This window comes from Lepisosteus platostomus, chromosome 13 (assembly GCF_059453375.1).
Source record: "Lepisosteus platostomus isolate fLepPlt1 chromosome 13, fLepPlt1.hap1, whole genome shotgun sequence".
NCBI lineage: Eukaryota > Metazoa > Chordata > Actinopteri > Semionotiformes > Lepisosteidae > Lepisosteus > Lepisosteus platostomus.
In genome coordinates, this window is record NC_142623.1 from 2,918,576 (window position 1) to 2,938,631 (window position 20,056).

At 47.7% G+C, this 20,056-nt stretch overlaps 1 protein-coding gene across 6 annotated transcripts; it reads right to left on the reverse strand.

Moving 5' to 3' along the window:
- Positions 1-1,365: 1,365 nt before the first annotated feature.
- Positions 1,366-19,773, reverse strand: LOC148649629 (uncharacterized). 6 transcript variants are annotated; one of them, XM_088602568.1, is made up of 13 exons: positions 19,298-19,773; positions 19,106-19,218; positions 18,978-19,021; positions 18,708-18,882; positions 18,528-18,633; positions 18,368-18,453; positions 18,213-18,298; positions 17,171-18,052; positions 9,500-9,736; positions 2,783-3,334; positions 2,105-2,695; positions 1,532-1,939; positions 1,366-1,440 (listed from the first exon to the last, which is right to left on the reverse strand). In XM_088602568.1, exons 1-12 carry the CDS (start codon positions 19,682-19,684, stop codon positions 1,545-1,547), a joined length of 3,654 nt encoding a protein of 1,217 aa, XP_088458694.1. In that variant the 5' UTR covers positions 19,685-19,773; the 3' UTR covers positions 1,366-1,440; positions 1,532-1,544. The 6 variants fall into 6 exon arrangements, with proteins under 6 accessions (XP_088458694.1, XP_088458695.1, XP_088458693.1 ...); XM_088602569.1 differs by having other exon boundaries at positions 1,532-2,620; positions 3,047-3,334; XM_088602567.1 differs by having other exon boundaries at positions 1,532-2,671.
- Between the last annotated feature and the right edge of the window lie 283 nt (positions 19,774-20,056).

Sequence of the window (20,056 nt, forward strand, 5' to 3'; positions counted from 1 at the left end):
AACACTACCATATCACAAATACAGTTCAGTGATATTTGAATATTTTTTAACTAAAGTTTTGAAGAGGATATCTTCTATATTGTATTTGAATGGCAATGTTTTTACAGTTCTTTTGTAATCCTAGGTGATACAATTTCTTCACTAAAACATTGAAAACAGGTTCTTTAAAAAAAACCCCATCACTGTCAACTTTTAAGTCCTCTTCTGTATATAAGACTGTGTTAGGTCACAGTCCTTTTTATTTCTGGTCTGTTAATCCTTTGTGTAGAATGCCCCATAAGGACAACGGGAGCTCTGAAGTCACAGATATGCCTACTTTTGTTAGATCATCATACTTCTCCCAGGTGAAACCATGTCTTATGCTACACAGATGTGGGATGCAGGGACCAAGCACACATCTCTGGGCAGGCAGACAGAAGGCAAATGATGCCTGTCATCTCCCTATTGATTTCCAGAATGTGTAAACAAATCTGAAAGCCAGACTTCAAGGATGTTTTCCATCCCCCCCAAGTTCTATTTTCATGATTCAGCTAATTTCCCTAAACCCTATCAAAACCTAGACTCGCAACCTCCTTTTTTAGAAGGGCCATTACTGAACTGGTTCTGTTGTATATACACACACACATTTCCTGCTACCCCAACCTACCATCTTCTCTCATTGTGCAGTTGAAGCCACCTTTAAAATGCACACTATAACCTAAAGTTTATAATAGTGAAGGTTGCTTCTGTATTAAAGTGATCCAGGTTCAAGAATTCACTCAAAAGCCTACTTACAGAGAGGGAAGTCCTGTGTTCTAGATCTGTACTTTAAGACCAGCTTGTTAAAAGAAGGGTTTGGTGTATTGAGTGGCGTTTCCCCATGTATATACACACACACCTTGAAGTGTAAGGAATGATGCAACCCATTGTCTACCCATCCCTCCCCACAGAATCCCCAGGTTTGCACCTAGACTAGGAAAGCCTGCTAAAGCTACAGATCACACCTGCTTCCACCACTTGACCTTAATGGTTAGCTGTTGCATTCTGGGATTGCACTGTCCACTGGAATTCATACACTATTCTCCACCCCTCTTCTGGTCTCCCAAGGGTGGGGCAGCAGAGGCACACCCATGTCCCATGACATCAGCACCCACAGGAAAGGCATGCAGATGGCAGTCTCCATCCCAGAGCAGCAGGCTTAAATGAGCCATGCCTTCCACTCAGCATGACCAGTCAACACCTGAATCCCACATGCAAGTTAATAGGCCAAGTCCAAACCACAGGACTATCCAGACTCTCAGCTATTACCCCACCAGGAAGCAAGCCTACATTATTCCAATACCCCTTCCAGAAGCATCCCCATTCAGGTACACACCAAGACCACCATTGGGCTCAAAAGACCTTTATTGTCCCAGTACAATTGACACATTGAGGTCCGAGGCAGAGGGACCCAGGAAGTACCTGTGAAGAGAACAAAAAGGAATGAGCACATCACAATCCCAGGAGGAGCTTAGCACACCTGCTGTGGATCTACCAGAAGAATTGCACCCACCTGAAGTAGAAGGCTAGAGGCTGCCATCAGAAGCCATAGGAGGCATCCCTGTCCTTCCGTGGTCCTTTTCTGGAAATTCCTTCTGCTCCAAGGCTGTAGCACCTTCATGGTCCACACTGCCCAGTTCCAGAGCTTTGGATTCCCCCATACCTTGATCAACCTTCACTTTTGCATTCTGGTCATTCACACTGCTAACAGGAGAGGAATCACCCACTTCATGGGGAGGGTCACCCAAGTCACTTTCCGACGCCAATTTGGACCCTTTTTGTTCGTTACTTGGGAGAACTGAGCGCGTAGCAGTTGGGCCAACAGGAGCTTCCTCAGCGTCACCTTGCACATCCTCCTCACCAGCATCTCCCTCCAGGTCACTCTCCACATCACCCTCACTGGCATCTCCTTCCAGATCACCTTCCAAATCCCTCTCCACATCCCCTTCACCATTATCCCCCTCAGCATCCCCTTCCAAATCCCTCTCCACATCCCCTTCACCATTATCCCCCTCAGCATCCCCTTCCAAATCCCTCTCCACATCCCCTTCACCATTATCCCCCTCAGCATCCCCTTCCAGGTCACCTTCCAAATCCCTCTCCACATCCCCTTCACCATTATCCCCCTCAGCATCCCCTTCCAGGTCACCTTCCAAATCCCTCTCCACATCCCCTTCACCATTATCCCCCTCAGCATCCCCTTCCAGGTCACCTTCCAAATCCCTCTCCACATCCCCTTCACCATTATCCCCCTCAGCATCCCCTTCCAGGTCACCTTCCAAATCCCTCTCCACATCCCCTTCACCATCATCCCCCTCAGCATCCCCTTCCAGGTCACCTTCCAAATCCCTCTCCACATCCCCTTCACCATCATCCCCCTCAGTATCTCTTTCCAGGTCACCCTCCACATCTCCCTCAGCATCCCCTTCCTCACCAGCACTACCAGACCTGAACCTTGTTCTAAACATGGTGCCATTAGCTGGGACAGCCGACAGGGTTGCAGTCAGGTTCACTGGAAGGTCCTCAGCAACATCTCCTTCCACATCCGCTTCACTGCCATCTCCTTCTACATCTGCCTTACTGCCATCTCCTTCCAGGTCACCTTCCAAATCCCTCTCCACATCCCCTTCACCATTATCCCCCTCAGTATCTCCTTCCAAATCACTCTCCACATCCCCTTCACCATTATCCCCCTCAGCATCCCCTTCCAGGTCACCTTCCAAATCCCTCTCCACATCCCCCTCAGTATCTCCTTCCAGGTCACCCTCCACATCTCCCTCAGCATCCCCTTCCTCACCAGCACTACCAGACCTGAACCGTGTTCTAAACATGGTGCCATTAGCTGGGACAGCCGACAGGGTTGCAGTCAGGTTCACTGGAAGGTCCTCAGCAACATCCCCCTCACTGGGATCCCCTTCTACATCTGCCTTACTGCCATCTCCTTCCAGGTCACCCTCTACATCCCCCTCACTGGAATCGCCTTCCAAGTCTCCTTCTGCATCCCCCTCAGTATCCCCTTCTACGTCACCCTCCACATCCCCCTCACCACCATCTCCTTCCAAATCACTCTCCGCATCCCCTTCTACATCTGCTTCACCATCATCCCCCTCAGTATCTCCTTCCAGGTCACCCTCCACATCTCCCTCAGCATCCCCTTCCTCACCAGCACTACCAGACCTGAACCTTGTTCTAAACATGGTGCCATTAGCTGGGACAGCCGACAGGGTTGCAGTCAGGTTCACTGGAAGGTCCTCAGCAACATCTCCTTCCACATCCCCCTCACCGCCATCTCCTTCCAGGTCACCCTCCACATCTGCTTCAGTGTCATCCCCCTCAGTATCTCCTTCCAGGTCAAGTTCTGCATCTGCTTCACTATCATCCCATCCATTATATCCATTCAGGTCACCCTCCACATCCTCTTCTGCATCCCCCTCAGGATCTCCTAGGTCACCCTCCGCATCTTGAAGAGGGGTTTCTCGGCTTGCCACACCATCTCCTCCTTTGACCCGAAACCAGAGGAGTCCACGGTCTCTGGCAGGGGCTTTGCTCTTTAGGGGAGTGTCCTCAATCAGTATGGGCCCAGTGCTCACAACATCTATAAGAAGAACGGGGATAAACAGAAGTCAAGCCAAATTAGAGCCTTGTATTCCTCATGTAGTAACTACAGGCAAGGCTCATAAGTTCCAGTCCGCAGCATCTGTTAGCCCACATTAGACCAGCAGACAGAAAGGCGATGTTACCCTGAGCAGTAGTACCCGTTATTATGGACGTCTGAGGGGAAGCGGTACAATTGGTGTCACAACAGTCACAGACTGCCCTAGCATATTCCAGGTCTTCCCATCTAGGAAGAGAAAAGGCTGTTAGGAAGGATGCTCCAGGCTGAGCACAAAGACGGAATACTGGATCTTACATTTTCCTCACAACATTGAAGCTGCAGGACTTCGTGTGCGGCTCTGCTTTCCATCTGCTCATGAACACGACACAGTGCAGGTACATCTGAAAAGAGCAGGAAAGCTTAGCGAGTTCAAACCCACATTTATGGTCAGGAGGCAAACTGCGGCGTTCTGTACCTTGGATGCCACCTTAAGCTCCTTTGTGTCTACAGAGAAGTGGATGGCATCATCTGCTCTGGGAGAGTGAAACCTGGAATCCGCTCCCAGGTCCTTGTTCATGCAGCTGGCGGTGGGGAAGGAAGATCAGGTTAGTGCCAAGTACTCAGCTTCAATAGAGCACAAGGGAGCAAGTCATACCCATAGTTCTCGATGATGGAGTACTGGGGTAGAGACTGAGGATCTTTGGAGAGGGTTGCATAGCATGACTTGAGAAAGAGTCGCTCTCCTCTGGACTGGGGATAGCCTCTAGCCTGGAAGTGGAGCACATCACCCATGCTGTACACATTGGCGAGGGAAGCAGCAGTCCAGGCAGCTGGAGAAACAGTACCAGGAGGATTTTCGGTTTCAAAGAGAGGAGTTTCCAAGCTACGAAAGCACCCATGGAGATCCACAGAAGCAGGTACTTACAATTCATGAGGGTCAAGCTGAATCTATCAAAGTAGTACTCTTGCCTGGAAGAAGATAAGCATTTAGAAACCACACAAGATGAGCATGTTCTATACTGTGGGGGGGCTGAGCACTCTCCCAAGCCTCACCATGCATAGCTGCATTGGATATCCACATTGATACGAGGAACCCCATCTTGCTGAGCCCTCTGACTCGGGACGTAGTGCAGCACATTCCTATAAGCAATGTAACCTGGTGACATCTGGACAAGACAGTAGACATTAAAAGGGTGCTTCAGCCTAGCAAGAGGTCACTATTGGGTCAAGAGACAAGACCCTTACCAGCCTCTGACTGTCACACTCCTGCAGGCTATAGCTGAAAAGCAGGTCGCCACTAATCGGATCCATGCTGTTGTTCCCACAGTTTGACCCTAGAGTTAGCTGGCCATCATAGGAACTAAAGCCATAAAGATTCTGCTTGACCCGGATGACCATATCACTGTCTGCGCAGCTGACCGAAACATCCTGAAGAGAGTCGGCATCAGACTGCACACTAGAACGGTTGGCAGCTGTGAGGTTCACTCCTCCGTCAACCATCAGCTCATCACCAGCCCTCAAATGCAGCAAATTCTCACTCATCTGTTTGGGGTCTCCTGAGCTTCTGGGAGCACTCAATATAGAAAAAGGCTGTGTCCCCGCAAAGCAGAGACAAAACACAAACAGCCACATTTGGGCAGAAGAGAGGGGAAAAAGCAGCAATGAGGAAGTGAAACAAGAACGACAAAAAAAAGAAAGGCTAAGGCAGGAAAATCCAATGAGTTGGCAGAAGGAAATGGCTGGATTTATAGCAGAAGCCAATCAAGGCCCCATGTGCTCAGCATTAGTGCTAATGGAGCTCAAAACAGATCTGGTTTTACCCAAAACGATCGACAATGGATTAACAATGGGACAATTGTAGCTGTAGATTATAGACTAATTCGAGGCTGCCTCATATTGGCTCCAGTCGTAACATGTCGTAATTAATAGATTAAACACACGTCAATTCAATTGCCTCCATACCTACACCTGTAGATTTTACTGCTCATTGACATATGAGAGCCAGGTGACACTGATTCATGGTGTGAGATTCTCAACAAAGCCTGTTCATTTGACATCAGCTGCATTCATTTTTGTTAAATCAATATAGCAGGACCACCTATTAAGGAAAAGAGTGCAGAATGCACAACTTTGAGGAATTCATCAGTTTCTAATTGTAACCAGACTTAAAGGACTTCCGGTTCAGCTCAGCACAACTAACAGAGGATAAATCAGCTCATAAATAAAAGTTTTGTTCTCCTCAGTGACCCCTTCTCCCACCATCACACACACTGCCTGATTCTTTAATATTCGCAATACCTGTTGCTGCATTTTGTACTGTATTCTGCAAACAGCTAGAAGTGTTCAGCATTATGCAAGGGGAAAATGAGCTCTTAATCGAAAGGCAAGACGTTTTGCAATGAGAAAAACGTGCTGAACAATACTAGAAGGCATAGGTTGTTTCATAGAACATTATCGGCCATGAATTACAGTTCTCAGCAAAGAGGGCCACCTACTGGAGAATGTTGTAGGAGTTGATTTTATACACTAATCTAATGCTATAAATGAATTTTTGGCTTTAAGAAATGAAGTCATTCCTGTATATAATGTGAGCATGCCCAAAGGGGTTGGGCAACCATTTGACCTTGGACCCCTAGAGGGTTCTGTCTCCTTACTGAGGAGTTTTTGATTCCTTTCCTTTGTTGCCTTCTGGTTTTCTGTTCTGTTTTGACAAAATGTATGGTCAATTGCATTGTTAAGCGACTTGGGGCAACCTTGTTGTGAAAGGTGCTATATAAAATAAATTACATTTAAATGGAATTAAATTTTTTTCTTCATTTTACAGGCAGATTTTCACTCTTATGAGGTGGGCTGACGTAAAGCATCTGTTCCCCATCTTCTCTGATGTTGCCGGTGGTGCTCACCTACACTACACTTTGCAGCATTTCAGCCTGTTCTGCATGTCAATGTCTCTCACACGTCCTTTAACATTGCGCCAAAGGTGTGTGATGTAAGTGATTTGCTATCTCTTTGCACCGATAGTAAATCTGAAGACATCTGGAGCTCTGCGGCCTCTAAACATGTTGGTAGTGACAGAGGTAGAGAGAACAAGGTGAGAAGGCCTTAAAGAACATCTGGACGACATGTATGCTGCCATGAACACATCCTCACCGATGGTGAGGACTATTTATCTGCAAACTATTGCAGAATCACCTGTTGGTGGTGTGACGTTGGAACTTGTAACAAGATCATGGGAAGCAAAATCAGAGCACATGAAGAATTGTTACGTCTGAAGGCAATACCGTTCCCGACATGAGTTTTTACATCCCGGAGCTGCTTAGGGCAAGGTGAGAACAGTACTGCCTGTGCTTTGGTATTGGAACAAGAAGGCTTGGGTGGGCTCAAACATTTTCACACATTTCAAAACACCTTTTGCAGGCATCATTGCAGCACATTGCGCCTCAGCAACCTTGACAAGACATTTTTGGTGTCGGATAAGGCTCCTAGTCATGCCAAGTACACTGCACATAGGAACTGACCACCTCATTGCAAATGACCTTTCCGACATTTTCACAGCACTGAAAGTGCCCTGGCCAAAGCCACTAATGATTTTCTAATATCTTCTGATTCTGGTTCTCTTTTTATCCTCGTTTTTCTGGATTTCAGTGCTGCTTTCAACACTGTTAACCATGTCTTACTTACTCATCTTGAGACTGTTTGGGGTTTCTGACACTGCTCTTACATGGTTCAAATCAAGCCCCACTGATCGTGGCCACTTTGTCTCTCTTGGCGGATTTAACTCTGAAATTGGACTCGTGACGACTGGTGTTCTTCAGAGCTCAAAACCAGGGCCACTGCTTTTCAGCATTTACACGCTTCCACTTGGTCAACGTTTAATGATCATTATGCTGGCACTACCAAACCCTCCCTCCATACTATATCTGACACTGATGTGGCTGTCTCAGTTCCTTCTGATGGCATCTCCGACATAAAAGCACAGGTAATTCAAAACGTCCTTCATCTGAACTGTGACATGACTGTTGTCATGCTTACTGGCACCCCCCCATCAGCTTTGGAAGACCAATACCATAACCCTACTTGTAGATGGCACTGTACTTCAGCTTCAGTAAAAAATGAAAAACCTAGGAGTGATGCTCATCTTCTCCCAAATTGACTACCGTAATGCTCTACGCACTGGTGTTTCTAAGTCCAGTGTACCATCTTTAAAATCCTCATGCTAGGGTCTATCTGTTCCTCAGCCCCACCACAGTCTATGGGTGACAGGGCCTTCTCCTGTTATGGCCCAGACCTCTGCAACTCTTTCCCTGAAGATATCACCTGCCCTAAACTTTCAAACTCTAGACTCACAACCTCTTCTGTAGAAGGGCTGCTACAGAACTGGTTCCGTTATATATGCATATCCTGCTACCATCTCCTCTCATTGTGTAGTTTTTGTTGTCTTTGTCACAGTAAAAGCACATTGCAAAGCCACCCTTATAATGCAGACTGTAACCTAAAGTTTATGATACAGAGGCAACCTTCTGTAGTAAAGTGAAGAGAGAGGGAAGTCCTGTGTTCTAGATCTGTACTTAAAGACCAGCTTGTTAAAAGAAGGGTTTGGTGTATTGAGTGGCGTTTTTACATACACACACACACCTTGAAGTGTAAAGAACGAGGCAACCCATTGTGTACCCATCCCTCCCCACAGAATCCCCAGGTTTGCACCTAGACTAGGAAAGCCTGCTAAAGCTACAGATCACACCTGCTTCCACCACTTGACCTTAATGGTTAGCTGTTGCATTCTGGGATTGCACTGTCCACTGGAATTCATACACTATTCTCCACCCCTCTTCTGGTCTCCCAAGGGTGGGGCAGCAGAGGCACACCCATGTCCCATGACATCAGCACCCACAGGAAAGGCATGCAGATGGCAGTCTCCATCCCAGAGCAGCAGGCTTAAATGAGCCATGCCTTCCACTCAGCATGACCAGTCAACACCTGAATCCCACATGCAAGTTAATAGGCCAAGTCCAAACCACAGGACTATCCAGACTCTCAGCTATTCCCCCACCAGGAAGCAAGCCTACATTATTCCAATACCCCTTCCAGAAGCATCCCCATTCAGGTACACACCAAGACCACCATTGGGCTCAAAAGACCTTTATTGTCCCAGTACAATTGACACATTGAGGTCCGAGGCAGAGGGACCCAGGAAGTACCTGTGAAGAGAACAAAAAGGAATGAGCACATCACAATCCCAGGAGGAGCTTAGCACACCTGCTGTGGATCTACCAGAAGAATTGCACCCACCTGAAGTAGAAGGCTAGAGGCTGCCATCAGAAGCCATAGGAGGCACCCCTGTCCTTCCGTGGTCCTTTTCTGGAAATTCCTTCTGCTCCAAGGCTGTAGCACCTTCATGGTCCACACTGCCCAGTTCCAGAGCTTTGGATTCCCCCATACCTTGATCAACCTTCACTTTTGCATTCTGGTCATTCACACTGCTAACAGGAGAGGAATCACCCACTTCATGGGGAGGGTCATCCAAGTCACTTTCCGACGCCATTTTGGACCCTTTTTGTTCGTTACTTGGGAGAACTGAGCGCGTAGCAGTTGGGCCAACAGGAGCTTCCTCAGCGTCACCTTGCACATCCTCCTCACCAGCATCTCCCTCCAGGTCACTCTCCACATCACCCTCACTGGCATCTCCTTCCAGGTCACCTTCCAAATCCCTCTCCACATCCCCTTCACCATTATCCCCCTCAGTATCTCCTTCCAGGTCACCTTCCAAATCCCTCTCCACATCCCCTTCACCATTATCCCCCTCAGCATCCCCTTCCAGGTCACCCTCCAAATCCCTCTCCACATCCCCTTCACCATCATCCCCCTCAGTATCTCCTTCCAGGTCACCCTCCACATCTCCCTCAGCATCCCCTTCCTCACCAGCACTACCAGACCTGAACCGTGTTCTAAACATGGTGCCATTAGCTGGGACAGCCGACAGGGTTGCAGTCAGGTTCACTGGAAGGTCCTCAGCAACATCTCCTTCCACATCCGCTTCACTGCCATCTCCTTCTACGTCACCCTCCACATCTGCTTCAGTGTCATCCCCCTCAGTATCTCCTTCCAGGTCAAGTTCTGCATCTGCTTCACCATCATCCCATCCATTCAGGTCACCCTCCACATCCCCCTCAGTATCTCCTAGGTCACCCTCCGCATCTTGAAGAGGCGTTTCTCGGCTTGCCACACCATCTCCTCCTTTGACCTGAAACCAGAGGAGCCCACGGTCTCTGGCAGGGGCTTTGCTCTTTAGGGGAGTGTCCTCAATCAGTACGGGCCCAGTGCTCACAACATCTATAAGAAGAACGGGGATAAACAGAAGTCAAGCCAAATTAGAGCCTTGTATTCCTCATGTAGTAACTACAGGTAAGGCTCATAAGCTCCATTCCGCAGCATCTGTTAGCCCACATTAGACCAGCAGACAGAATAGCGATGTTACCCTGAACAGTATTACCCGTTATTATGGACATCAGAGGGGAAGCGGTACAATTGGCGTCACAACAGTCACAGACTGCCCTAGCATATTCCAGGTCTTCCCATCTAGGAAGAGAAAAGGCTGTTAGGAAGGATGCTCCAGGCTGAGCACAGAGACGGAATACTGGATCTTACATTTTCCTCACAACATTGAAGCTGCAGGACTTCGTGTGCGGCTCTGCTTTCCATCTGCTCATGAACACGACACAGTGCAGGTACATCTGAAAAGAGCAGGAAAGCTTAGCGAGTTCAAACCCACATTTATGGTCAGGAGGCAAACTGCGGCGTTCTGTACCTTGGATGCCACCTTAAGCTCCTTTGTGTCTACAGAGAAGTGGATGGCATCATCTGCTCTGGGAGAGTGAAACCTGGAATCCGCTCCCAGGTCCTTGTTCATGCAGCTGGCGGTGGGGAAGGAAGATCAGGTAAGTGCCAAGTACTCAGCTTCAATAGAGCACAAGGGAGCAAGTCATACCCATAGTTCTCGATGATGGAGTACTGGGGTAGAGACTGAGGATCTTTGGAGAGGGTTGCATAGCATGACTTGAGAAAGAGTCGCTCTCCTCTGGACTGGGGATAGCCTCTAGCCTGGAAGTGGAGCACATCACCCATGCTGTACACATTGGCGAGGGAAGCAGCAGTCCAGGCAGCTGGAGAAACAGTACCAGGAGGATTTTCGGTTTCAAAGAGAGGAGCTTCCAAGCTACGAAAGCACCCATGGAGATCCACAGTAGCAGGTACTTACAATTCATGAGGGTCAAGCTGAATCTATCAAAGTAGTACTCTTGCCTGGAAGAAGATAAGCATTTAGAAACCACACAAGATGAGCATGTTCTATACTGAGCACTCTCCCAAGCCTCACCATGCATAGCTGCATTGGATATCCACATTGATACGAGGAACCCCATCTTGCTGAGCCCTCCGACTCGGGACGTAGTGCAGCACATTCCTATAAGCAATGTAACCTGGTGACATCTGGACGAGACAGTAGGCATTAAAAGGGTGCTTCAGCCTAGCAAGAGGTCAGTATTGGGTCAAGAGACAAGACCCTTACCAGCCTCTGACTGTCACACTCCTGCAGGCTATAGCTGAAAAGCAGGTCGCCACTAATCGGATCCATGCTGTTGTTCCCACAGTTTGACCCTAGAGTTAGCTGGCCATCATAGGAACTAAAGCCATAAAGATTCTGCTTGACCCGGATGACCATATCACTGTCTGGGCAGCTGACCGAAACATCCTGAAGAGAGTCGGCATCAGACTGCACACTAGAATGGTTGGCAGCTGTGAGGTTCACTCCTCCGTCAACCATCAGCTCATCACCAGCCCTCAAATGCAGCAAATTCTCACTCATCTGTTTGGGGTCTCCTGAGCTTCTGGGAGCACTCAATATAGAAAAAGGCTGTGTCCCCGCAAAGCAGAGACAAAAAACAAACAGCCACATTTGGGCAGAAGAGAGGGGAAAAAGCAGCAATGAGGAAGTGAAACAAGAACAACAAAAAAAAAGAAGGGCTAAGGCAGGAAAATCCAATGAGTTGGCAGAAGGAAATGGCTGGATTTATAGCAGAAGTCAATCAAGGCCCCATGTGCTCAGCATTAGTGCTAATGGAGCTCAAAACAGATCTGGTTTTACCCAACACGATCGACACTGGATTAACAATGGGACAATTGTAGCTGTAGATTAAAGACTAATTCGAGGCTGCCTCATATTGGCTCCAGTCGCAACATGTCGTAATTAATAGATTAAACACACTTCAATTCAATTGCCTCCATACCTACACCTGTAGATTTTACTGCTCATTGACATATGAGAGCCAGGTGACACTGATTCATGGTGTGAGATTCTCAACAAAGCCTGTTCATTTGACATCAGCTGCATTCATTTTTGTTAAATCAATATAGCAGGACCACCTATTAAGGAAAAGAGTGCAGAATGCTCAACTTTGAGGAATTCATCAGTTTCTAATTGTAACCAGACTAACAGGGGATAAATCAGCTCATAAATAAAAGTTTTGTTCTCCTCAGTGACCCCCTTCTCCCACCATCACACACACTGCCTGATTCTTTAATATTCGCAATACCTGCTGCTGCATTTTGTACTGTATTCTGCAAACAGCTAGAAACGTGCTGGACAATACTAGAGGGCATAGGTTGTTTCATAGAACATTATCGGCCATGAATTACAGTTCTCAGCAAAGAGGGCCACCTACTGGAGAATGTTGTAGGAGTTGATTTTATACACTAATCTAATGCTATAAATGAATTTTTGGCTTTAAGAAATGAAGTCATTCCTGTATATAATGTGAGCATGCCCAAAGGGGTTGGGCAACCATTTGACCTTGGACCCCTAGAGGGTTCTGTCTCCTTACTGAGGAGTTTTTGGTTCCTTTCCTTCGTTGCCTTCTGGTTTTCTGTTCTGTATTGACAAAATGTATGGTCAATTGCATTGTTAAGCGACTTGGGGCAACCTTGTTTTGAAAGGTGCTATATAAAATAAATTACATTTAAATGGAATTAAATTTTTTTCTTCTTTTTACAGGCAGATTTTCACTCTTATGAGGTGGGCTGACGTAAAGCATCTGTTCCCCATGTAATGTTGCCATAGCCAAATTAAATGTAATGTAGCTCTCTGAAGGCACCAGTTCTGTAGGGTTTGGGCATTTACTGGAACAATTATTAATTGTAGCAGTAAATCACAAAATTAATTCTTTTGATGGCTTTAGAATCCAACCATGCGACATAACTCAAACAACGCACACACACAGGTACTAATACACGAGGATACATTTATTAATACATAGAATATGCATGTAAACCTAACAGATCTTATCGAGAGGGTTATCAGAATACAAAAGGTGTATATTCAGTCAGTTACAAAGAGTTACATATATCAAGAGGACATACGTTCAGTATATCATTCATTTAGACCGTTTCATAAATGAACTTGGTTATAACTTCTACATTAGATACTCAAAACAAGTACATAACTCTTAGGAATTAAATTGATATCAACTGGTTGGGATAACAATTGAATTCTCGAGCTGTAATGCATTGAAGTTGAATACTCATCCAATCTCTGGGGATTCAGATCTCCTGCGGGCACAAAGAAACAGTTGCAGGCTGTTGCTGTCCAATCCGCGCTCTCTGGCTGTGTGCCAGGCTGTGCTGTGCGGCTTGCGACGGTGCGCTGCTGATGCTCACTGACCGGCTAGTTAGTGTTGGCTTTAACTAGCACAGTTTGTGCACAGGAGAAAAGATGACTGTGGGTCCCAGCAAGTCAGGAAGAGGACCAGTTCGTTCCTGACGAAGAGCTAGTTCTGAATAGTGATTCAGCTGTCCACAGTTCCGACCTGTTTACGAGGCCTGCTGCTGGTGCTAACCTCGGGTGGATCCTCTGGTTACTCTCTGGCAACCTCTGCTCTAGACTCTTAGAACAAAGGAAAGTTCTGGCACTCGGACACACTGGCCGTTCCGTGGTTGTCCGGGCTGAGTCTCAGGATGGTCAGGAGGCGCGCTGCGAGAATGTCCTGCCCTTGGGAGCCTTCTGCTCCTGGGCCATCCTGCCCTGGAATTCTCCTTTGAATTCCCTTTAGAAAAATCCACAGAATTCCACTGAATCTTACTGAATCTTACTTCTGAATCTTACTGAATCTCTCAGGCTCTCTGTGTTGCCTGGAGGAACTTCAGCTTGCTGATTGGCTGAAAGTTCCATGGGCATCAGAGTCCCACGTGGGTTACTCGGCCCTACCAGTCCCTGATTGGTTGATCAAGGTGAGATATGAGCCACTTACTCCTGACACTTAGGAATGCAGTCCAGATGTCCATCTGGCACTCCCTAGACAGATAGGCGCCAATGGATGACCATTGATCATGATAGCCAGGCTTAGCTAAGTGCATCCCCCTTTGGGAGCTGTCCTTATCAAAGGAAACCTTAAATCAGCCTGCATGAATAGTTTCGCTGTGGCTGCACCACAGAGATGAACAGAGAAATGGGGCCTCATTTGGGAAAGCCCAGAACACTTAATTATTTCTTATTATTAAGCCTCGCCGCTACACCCATCTTCTCTGATGTTGCCGGTGGTGCTCACCTACACTACACTTTGCAGCATTTCAGCCTCTTCTGCATGTCAATGTCTCTCACACGTCCTTTAACATTGCGCCAAAGGTGTGTGATCTAAATGATTTGCTATCTCTTTGCACCGATAGTAAATCTGAAGACATCTGGAGCTCTGCGGCCTCTAAACATGTTGGTAGTGACAGAGGTAGAGAGAACAAGGTGAGAAGGCCTTAAAGAACATCTGAATGACATGTATGCTGCCATGAACACATGCTTTCGTATTGGAACAAGAAGGCTTGGGTGGGCTCAAACATTTTCACACATTTCAAAACAACACCTTTTGCAAGCGTCATTGTAGCCCATTGCGCCTCAGCAACCTTGACAAGACATTTTTGGTGTTGGATAAGGCTCCTAGTCATGCCAAGTACACTGAGGACACTGCACATAGGAACTGACCACCTCATTGCAAATAACCTTTCCGACATTTTCACAGCACTGAAAGTGCCCTGGCCAAAGCCACTAATGATTTTCTAATATCTTCTGATTCTGGTTCTCTTTTTATCCTCGTTTTTCTGGATTTCAGTGCTGCTTTCAACACTGTTAACCATGCCTTACTTACTCATCTTGAGACTGTTTGGGGTTTCTGACACTGCTCTTACATGGTTCAAATCAAGCCCCACTGATCGTGGCCACTTTGTCTCTCTTGGCGGATTTAACTCTGAAATTGGACTCGTGACGACTGGTGTTCTTCAGAGCTCAAAACCAGGGCCACTGCTTTTCAGCATTTACACGCTTCCACTTGGTCAACGTTTAATGATCATTATGCTGGCACTACCAAACCCTCCCTCCATACTATATCTGACACTGATGTGGCTGTCTCAGTGCCTTCTGATGGCATCTCCGACATAACACGGGTAATTCAAAACGTGCTTCATCTGAACTGTGACATGACTGTTGTCATGCTTACTGGCACCCCCCCATCAGCTTTGGAAGACCAATACCATAACCCTACTTGTAGATGGCACTGTACTTCAGCTTCAGTAAAAAATGAAAAACCTAGGAGTGATGCTCATCTTCTCCCAAATTGACTACCGTAATGCTCTACGCACTGGTGTTTCTAAATCCAGTGTACCATCTTTAAAATCCTCATGCTAGGGTCTATCTGTTCCTCAGCCCCACCACAGTCTATGGGTGACAGGGCCTTCTCCTGTTATGGCCCAGACCTCTGCAACTCTTTCCCTGAAGATATCACCTGCCCTAAACTTTCAAACTCTAGACTCACAACCTCTTCTGTAGAAGGGCTGCTACAGAACTGGTTCCGTTATATATGCATTTCCTGCTACCATCTCCTCTCATTGTGTAGTTTTTGTTGTCTTTGTCACAGTAAAAGCACATTGCAAAGCCACCTTTATAATGCACACTGTAACCTAAAGTTTATGATACAGAGGCAACCTTCTGTAGTAAAGTGAAGAGAGAGGGATGTCCTGTGTTCTAGATCTGTACTTAAAGACCAGCTTGTTAAAAGAAGGGTTTGGTGTATTGAGTGGCGTTTTAACATTCACACACACCTTGAAGTGTAAAGAACGAGGCAACCCATTGTGTACCCATCCCTCCCCACAGAATCCCCAGGTTTGCACCTAGACTAGGAAAGCCTGCTAAAGCTACAGATCACACCTGCTTCCACCACTTGACCTTAATGGTTAGCTGTTGCATTCTGGGATTGCACTGTCCACTGGAATTCATACACTATTCTCCACCCCTCTTCTGGTCTCCCAAGGGTGGGGCAGCAGAGGCACACCCATGTCCCATGACATCAGCACCCACAGGAAAGGCATGCAGATGGCAGTCTCCATCCCAGAGCAGCAGGCTTAAATGAGCCATGCCTTCCACTCAGCATGACCAGTCAACACCTGAATCCCACATGCAAGTTAATAGGCCAAGTCCAAACCACAGGACTATCCAGACTCTCAGCTATTACCCCACCAGGAAGCAAGCCTACATTATTCCAATACCCCTTCCAGAAGCATCCCCATTCAGGTACACACCAAGACCACCATTGGGCTCAAAAGACCTTTATTGTCCCAGTACAATTGACACATTGAGGTCCGAGGCAGAGGGACCCAGGAAGTACCTGTGAAGAGAACAAAAAGGAATGAGCACATCACAATCCCAGGAGGAGCTTAGCACACCTGCTGTGGATCTACCAGAAGAATTGCACCCACCTGAAGTAGAAGGCTAGAGGCTGCCATCAGAAGCCATAGGAGGCACCCCTGTCCTTCCGTGGTCCTTTTCTGGAAATTCCTTCTGCTCCAAGGCTGTAGCACCTTCATGGTCCACACTGCCCAGTTCCAGAGCTTTGGATTCCCCCATACCTTGATCAACCTTCACTTTTGCATTCTGGTCATTCACACTGCTAACAGGAGAGGAATCACCCACTTCATGGGGAGGGTCATCCAAGTCACTTTCCGATGCCATTTTGGACCCTTTTTGTTCGTTACTTGGGAGAACTGAGCGCGTAGCAGTTGGGCCAACAGGAGCTTCCTCAGCGTCACCTTGCACATCCTCCTCACCAGCATCTCCCTCCAGGTCACTCTCCACATCACCCTCACTGGCATCTCCTTCCAGGTCACCTTCCAAATCCCTCTCCACATCCCCTTCACCATTATCCCCCTCAGTATCTCCTTCCAGGTCACCTTCCAAATCCCTCTCCACATCCCCTTCACCATTATCCCCCTCAGCATCCCCTTCCAGGTCACCTTCCAAATCACTCTCCACATCCCCTTCACCATTATCCCCCTCAGTATCTCCTTCCAGGTCACCTTCCAAATCACTCTGCACATCCCCTTCACCATTATCCCCCTCAGCATCCCCTTCCAGGTCACCTTCCAAATCCCTCTCCACATCCCCTTCACCATTATCCCCCTCAGCATCCCCTTCCAGGTCACCTTCCAAATCCCTCTCCACATCCCCCTCAGTATCTCCTTCCAGGTCACCCTCCACATCTCCCTCAGCATCCCCTTCCTCACCAGCACTACCAGACCTGAACCGTGTTCTAAACATGGTGCCATTAGCTGGGACAGCCGACAGGGTTGCAGTCAGGTTCACTGGAAGGTCCTCAGCAACATCTCCTTCCACATCCCCCTCACTGGGATCCCCTTCTACATCTGCCTTACTGCCATCTCCTTCCAGGTCACCCTCTACATCCCCCTCACTGGAATCACCTTCCAAGTCTCCTTCTGCATCCCCCTCAGTATCCCCTTCTACGTCACCCTCCACATCCCCCTCACCACCATCTCCTTCCAAATCACTCTCCGCATCCCCTTCTACATCTGCTTCACCATCATCCCCCTCAGTATCTCCTTCCAGGTCACCCTCCACATCTCCCTCAGCATCCCCTTCCTCACCAGCACTACCAGACCTGAACCTTGTTCTAAACATGGTGCCATTAGCTGGGACAGCCGACAGGGTTGCAGTCAGGTTCACTGGAAGGTCCTCAGCAACATCTCCTTCCACATCCGCTTCACTGCCATCTCCTTCTACGTCACCCTCCACATCCCCCTCACCACCATCTCCTTCCAGGTCACCCTCCACATCTGCTTCAGTGTCATCCCCCTCAGTATCTCCTTCCAGGTCAAGTTCTGCATCTGCTTCACTATCATCCCATCCATTATATCCATTCAGGTCACCCTCCACATCCTCTTCTGCATCCCCCTCAGTATCTCCTAGGTCACCCTCCGCATCTTGAAGAGGGGTTTCTCGGCTTGCCACACCATCTCCTCCTTTGACCCGAAACCAGAGGAGTCCACGGTCTCTGGCAGGGGCTTTGCTCTTTAGGGGAGTGTCCTCAATCAGTATGGGCCCAGTGCTCACAACATCTATAAGAAGAACGGGGATAAACAGAAGTCAAGCCAAATTAGAGCCTTGTATTCCTCATGTAGTAACTACAGGTAAGGCTCATAAGTTCCAGTCCGCAGCATCTGTTAGCCCACATTAGACCAGCAGACAGAAAGGCGATGTTACCCTGAGCAGTAGTACCCGTTATTATGGACGTCTGAGGGGAAGCGGTACAATTGGTGTCACAACAGTCACAGACTGCCCTAGCATATTCCAGGTCTTCCCATCTAGGAAGAGAAAAGGCTGTTAGGAAGGATGCTCCAGGCTGAGCACAAAGACGGAATACTGGATCTTACATTTTCCTCACAACATTGAAGCTGCAGGACTTCGTGTGCGGCTCTGCTTTCCATCTGCTCATGAACACGACACAGTGCAGGTACATCTGAAAAGAGCAGGAAAGCTTAGCGAGTTCAAACCCACATTTATGGTCAGGAGCCAAACTGCGGCGTTCTGTACCTTGGATGCCACCTTAAGCTCCTTTGTGTCTACAGAGAAGTGGATGGCATCATCTGCTCTGGGAGAGTGAAACCTGGAATCCGCTCCCAGGTCCTTGTTCATGCAGCTGGCGGTGGGGAAGGAAGATCAGGTTAGTGCCAAGTACTCAGCTTCAATAGAGCACAAGGGAGCAAGTCATACCCATAGTTCTCGATGATGGAGTACTGGGGTAGAGACTGAGGATCTTTGGAGAGGGTTGCATAGCATGACTTGAGAAAGAGTCGCTCTCCTCTGGACTGGGGATAGCCTCTAGCCTGGAAGTGGAGCACATCACCCATGCTGTACACATTGGCGAGGGAAGCAGCAGTCCAGGCAGCTGGAGAAACAGTACCAGGAGGATTTTCGGTTTCAAAGAGAGGAGCTTCCAAGCTACGAAAGCACCCATGGAGATCCACAGTAGCAGGTACTTACAATTCATGAGGGTCAAGCTGAATCTATCAAAGTAGTACTCTTGCCTGGAAGAAGATAAGCATTTAGAAACCACACAAGATGAGCATGTTCTATACTGTGGGGGGGCTGAGCACTCTCCCAAGCCTCACCATGCATAGCTGCATTGGATATCCACATTGATACGAGGAACCCCATCTTGCTGAGCCCTCCGACTCGGGACGTAGTGCAGCACATTCCTATAAGCAATGTAACCTGGTGACATCTGGACAAGACAGTAGACATTAAAAGGGTGCTTCAGCCTAGCAAGAGGTCACTATTGGGTCAAGAGACAAGACCCTTACCAGCCTCTGACTGTCACACTCCTGCAGGCTATAGCTGAAAAGCAGGTCGCCACTAATCGGATCCATGCTGTTGTTCCCACAGTTTGACCCTAGAGTTAGCCGGCCATCATAGGAACTAAAGCCATAAAGATTCTGCTTGACCCGGATGACCATATCACTGTCTGCGCAGCTGACCGAAACATCCTGAAGAGAGTCGGCATCAGACTGCACACTAGAATGGTTGGCAGCTGTGAGGTTCACTCCTCCGTCAACCATCAGCTCATCACCAGCCCTCAAATGCAGCAAATTCTCACTCATCTGTTTGGGGTCTCCTGAGCTTCTGGGAGCACTCAATATAGAAAAAGGCTGTGTCCCCGCAAAGCAGAGACAAAACACAAACAGCCACATTTGGGCAGAAGAGAGGGGAAAAAGCAGCAATGAGGAAGTGAAACAAGAACGACAAAAAAAGAAAGACTAAGGCAGGAAAATCCAATGAGTTGGCAGAAGGAAATGGCTGGATTTATAGCAGAAGCCAATCAAGGCCCCATGTGCTCAGCATTAGTGCTAATGGAGCTCAAAACAGATCTGGTTTTACCCAAAACGATCGACAATGGATTAACAATGGGACAATTGTAGCTGTAGATTATAGACTAATTCGAGGCTGCCTCATATTGGCTCCAGTCGCAACATGTCGTAATTAATAGATTAAACACACTTCAATTCAATTGCCTCCATACCTACACCTGTAGATTTTACTGCTCATTGACATATGAGAGCCAG

Excerpts from the sequence above, each read along its gene's own strand:
- LOC148649629 (XM_088602566.1), bottom strand. The coding sequence starts at position 19,684 with ATGTGGCTGTTTGTGTTTTGTCTCTGCTTTGCGGGGACACAGCCTTTT. Across the intron at positions 18,299-18,367 it reads TTCAATGTTGTGAGGAAAAT|ATGGGAAGACCTGGAATATG; the intron begins GTAAGATCCAGT and ends TTCTCTTCCTAG. Across the intron at positions 9,737-17,170 it reads TGCTGAGGGAGATGTGGAGG|CAGATGCAGAACTTGACCTG; the intron begins GTGACCTGGAAG and ends ATGATGGTGAAG.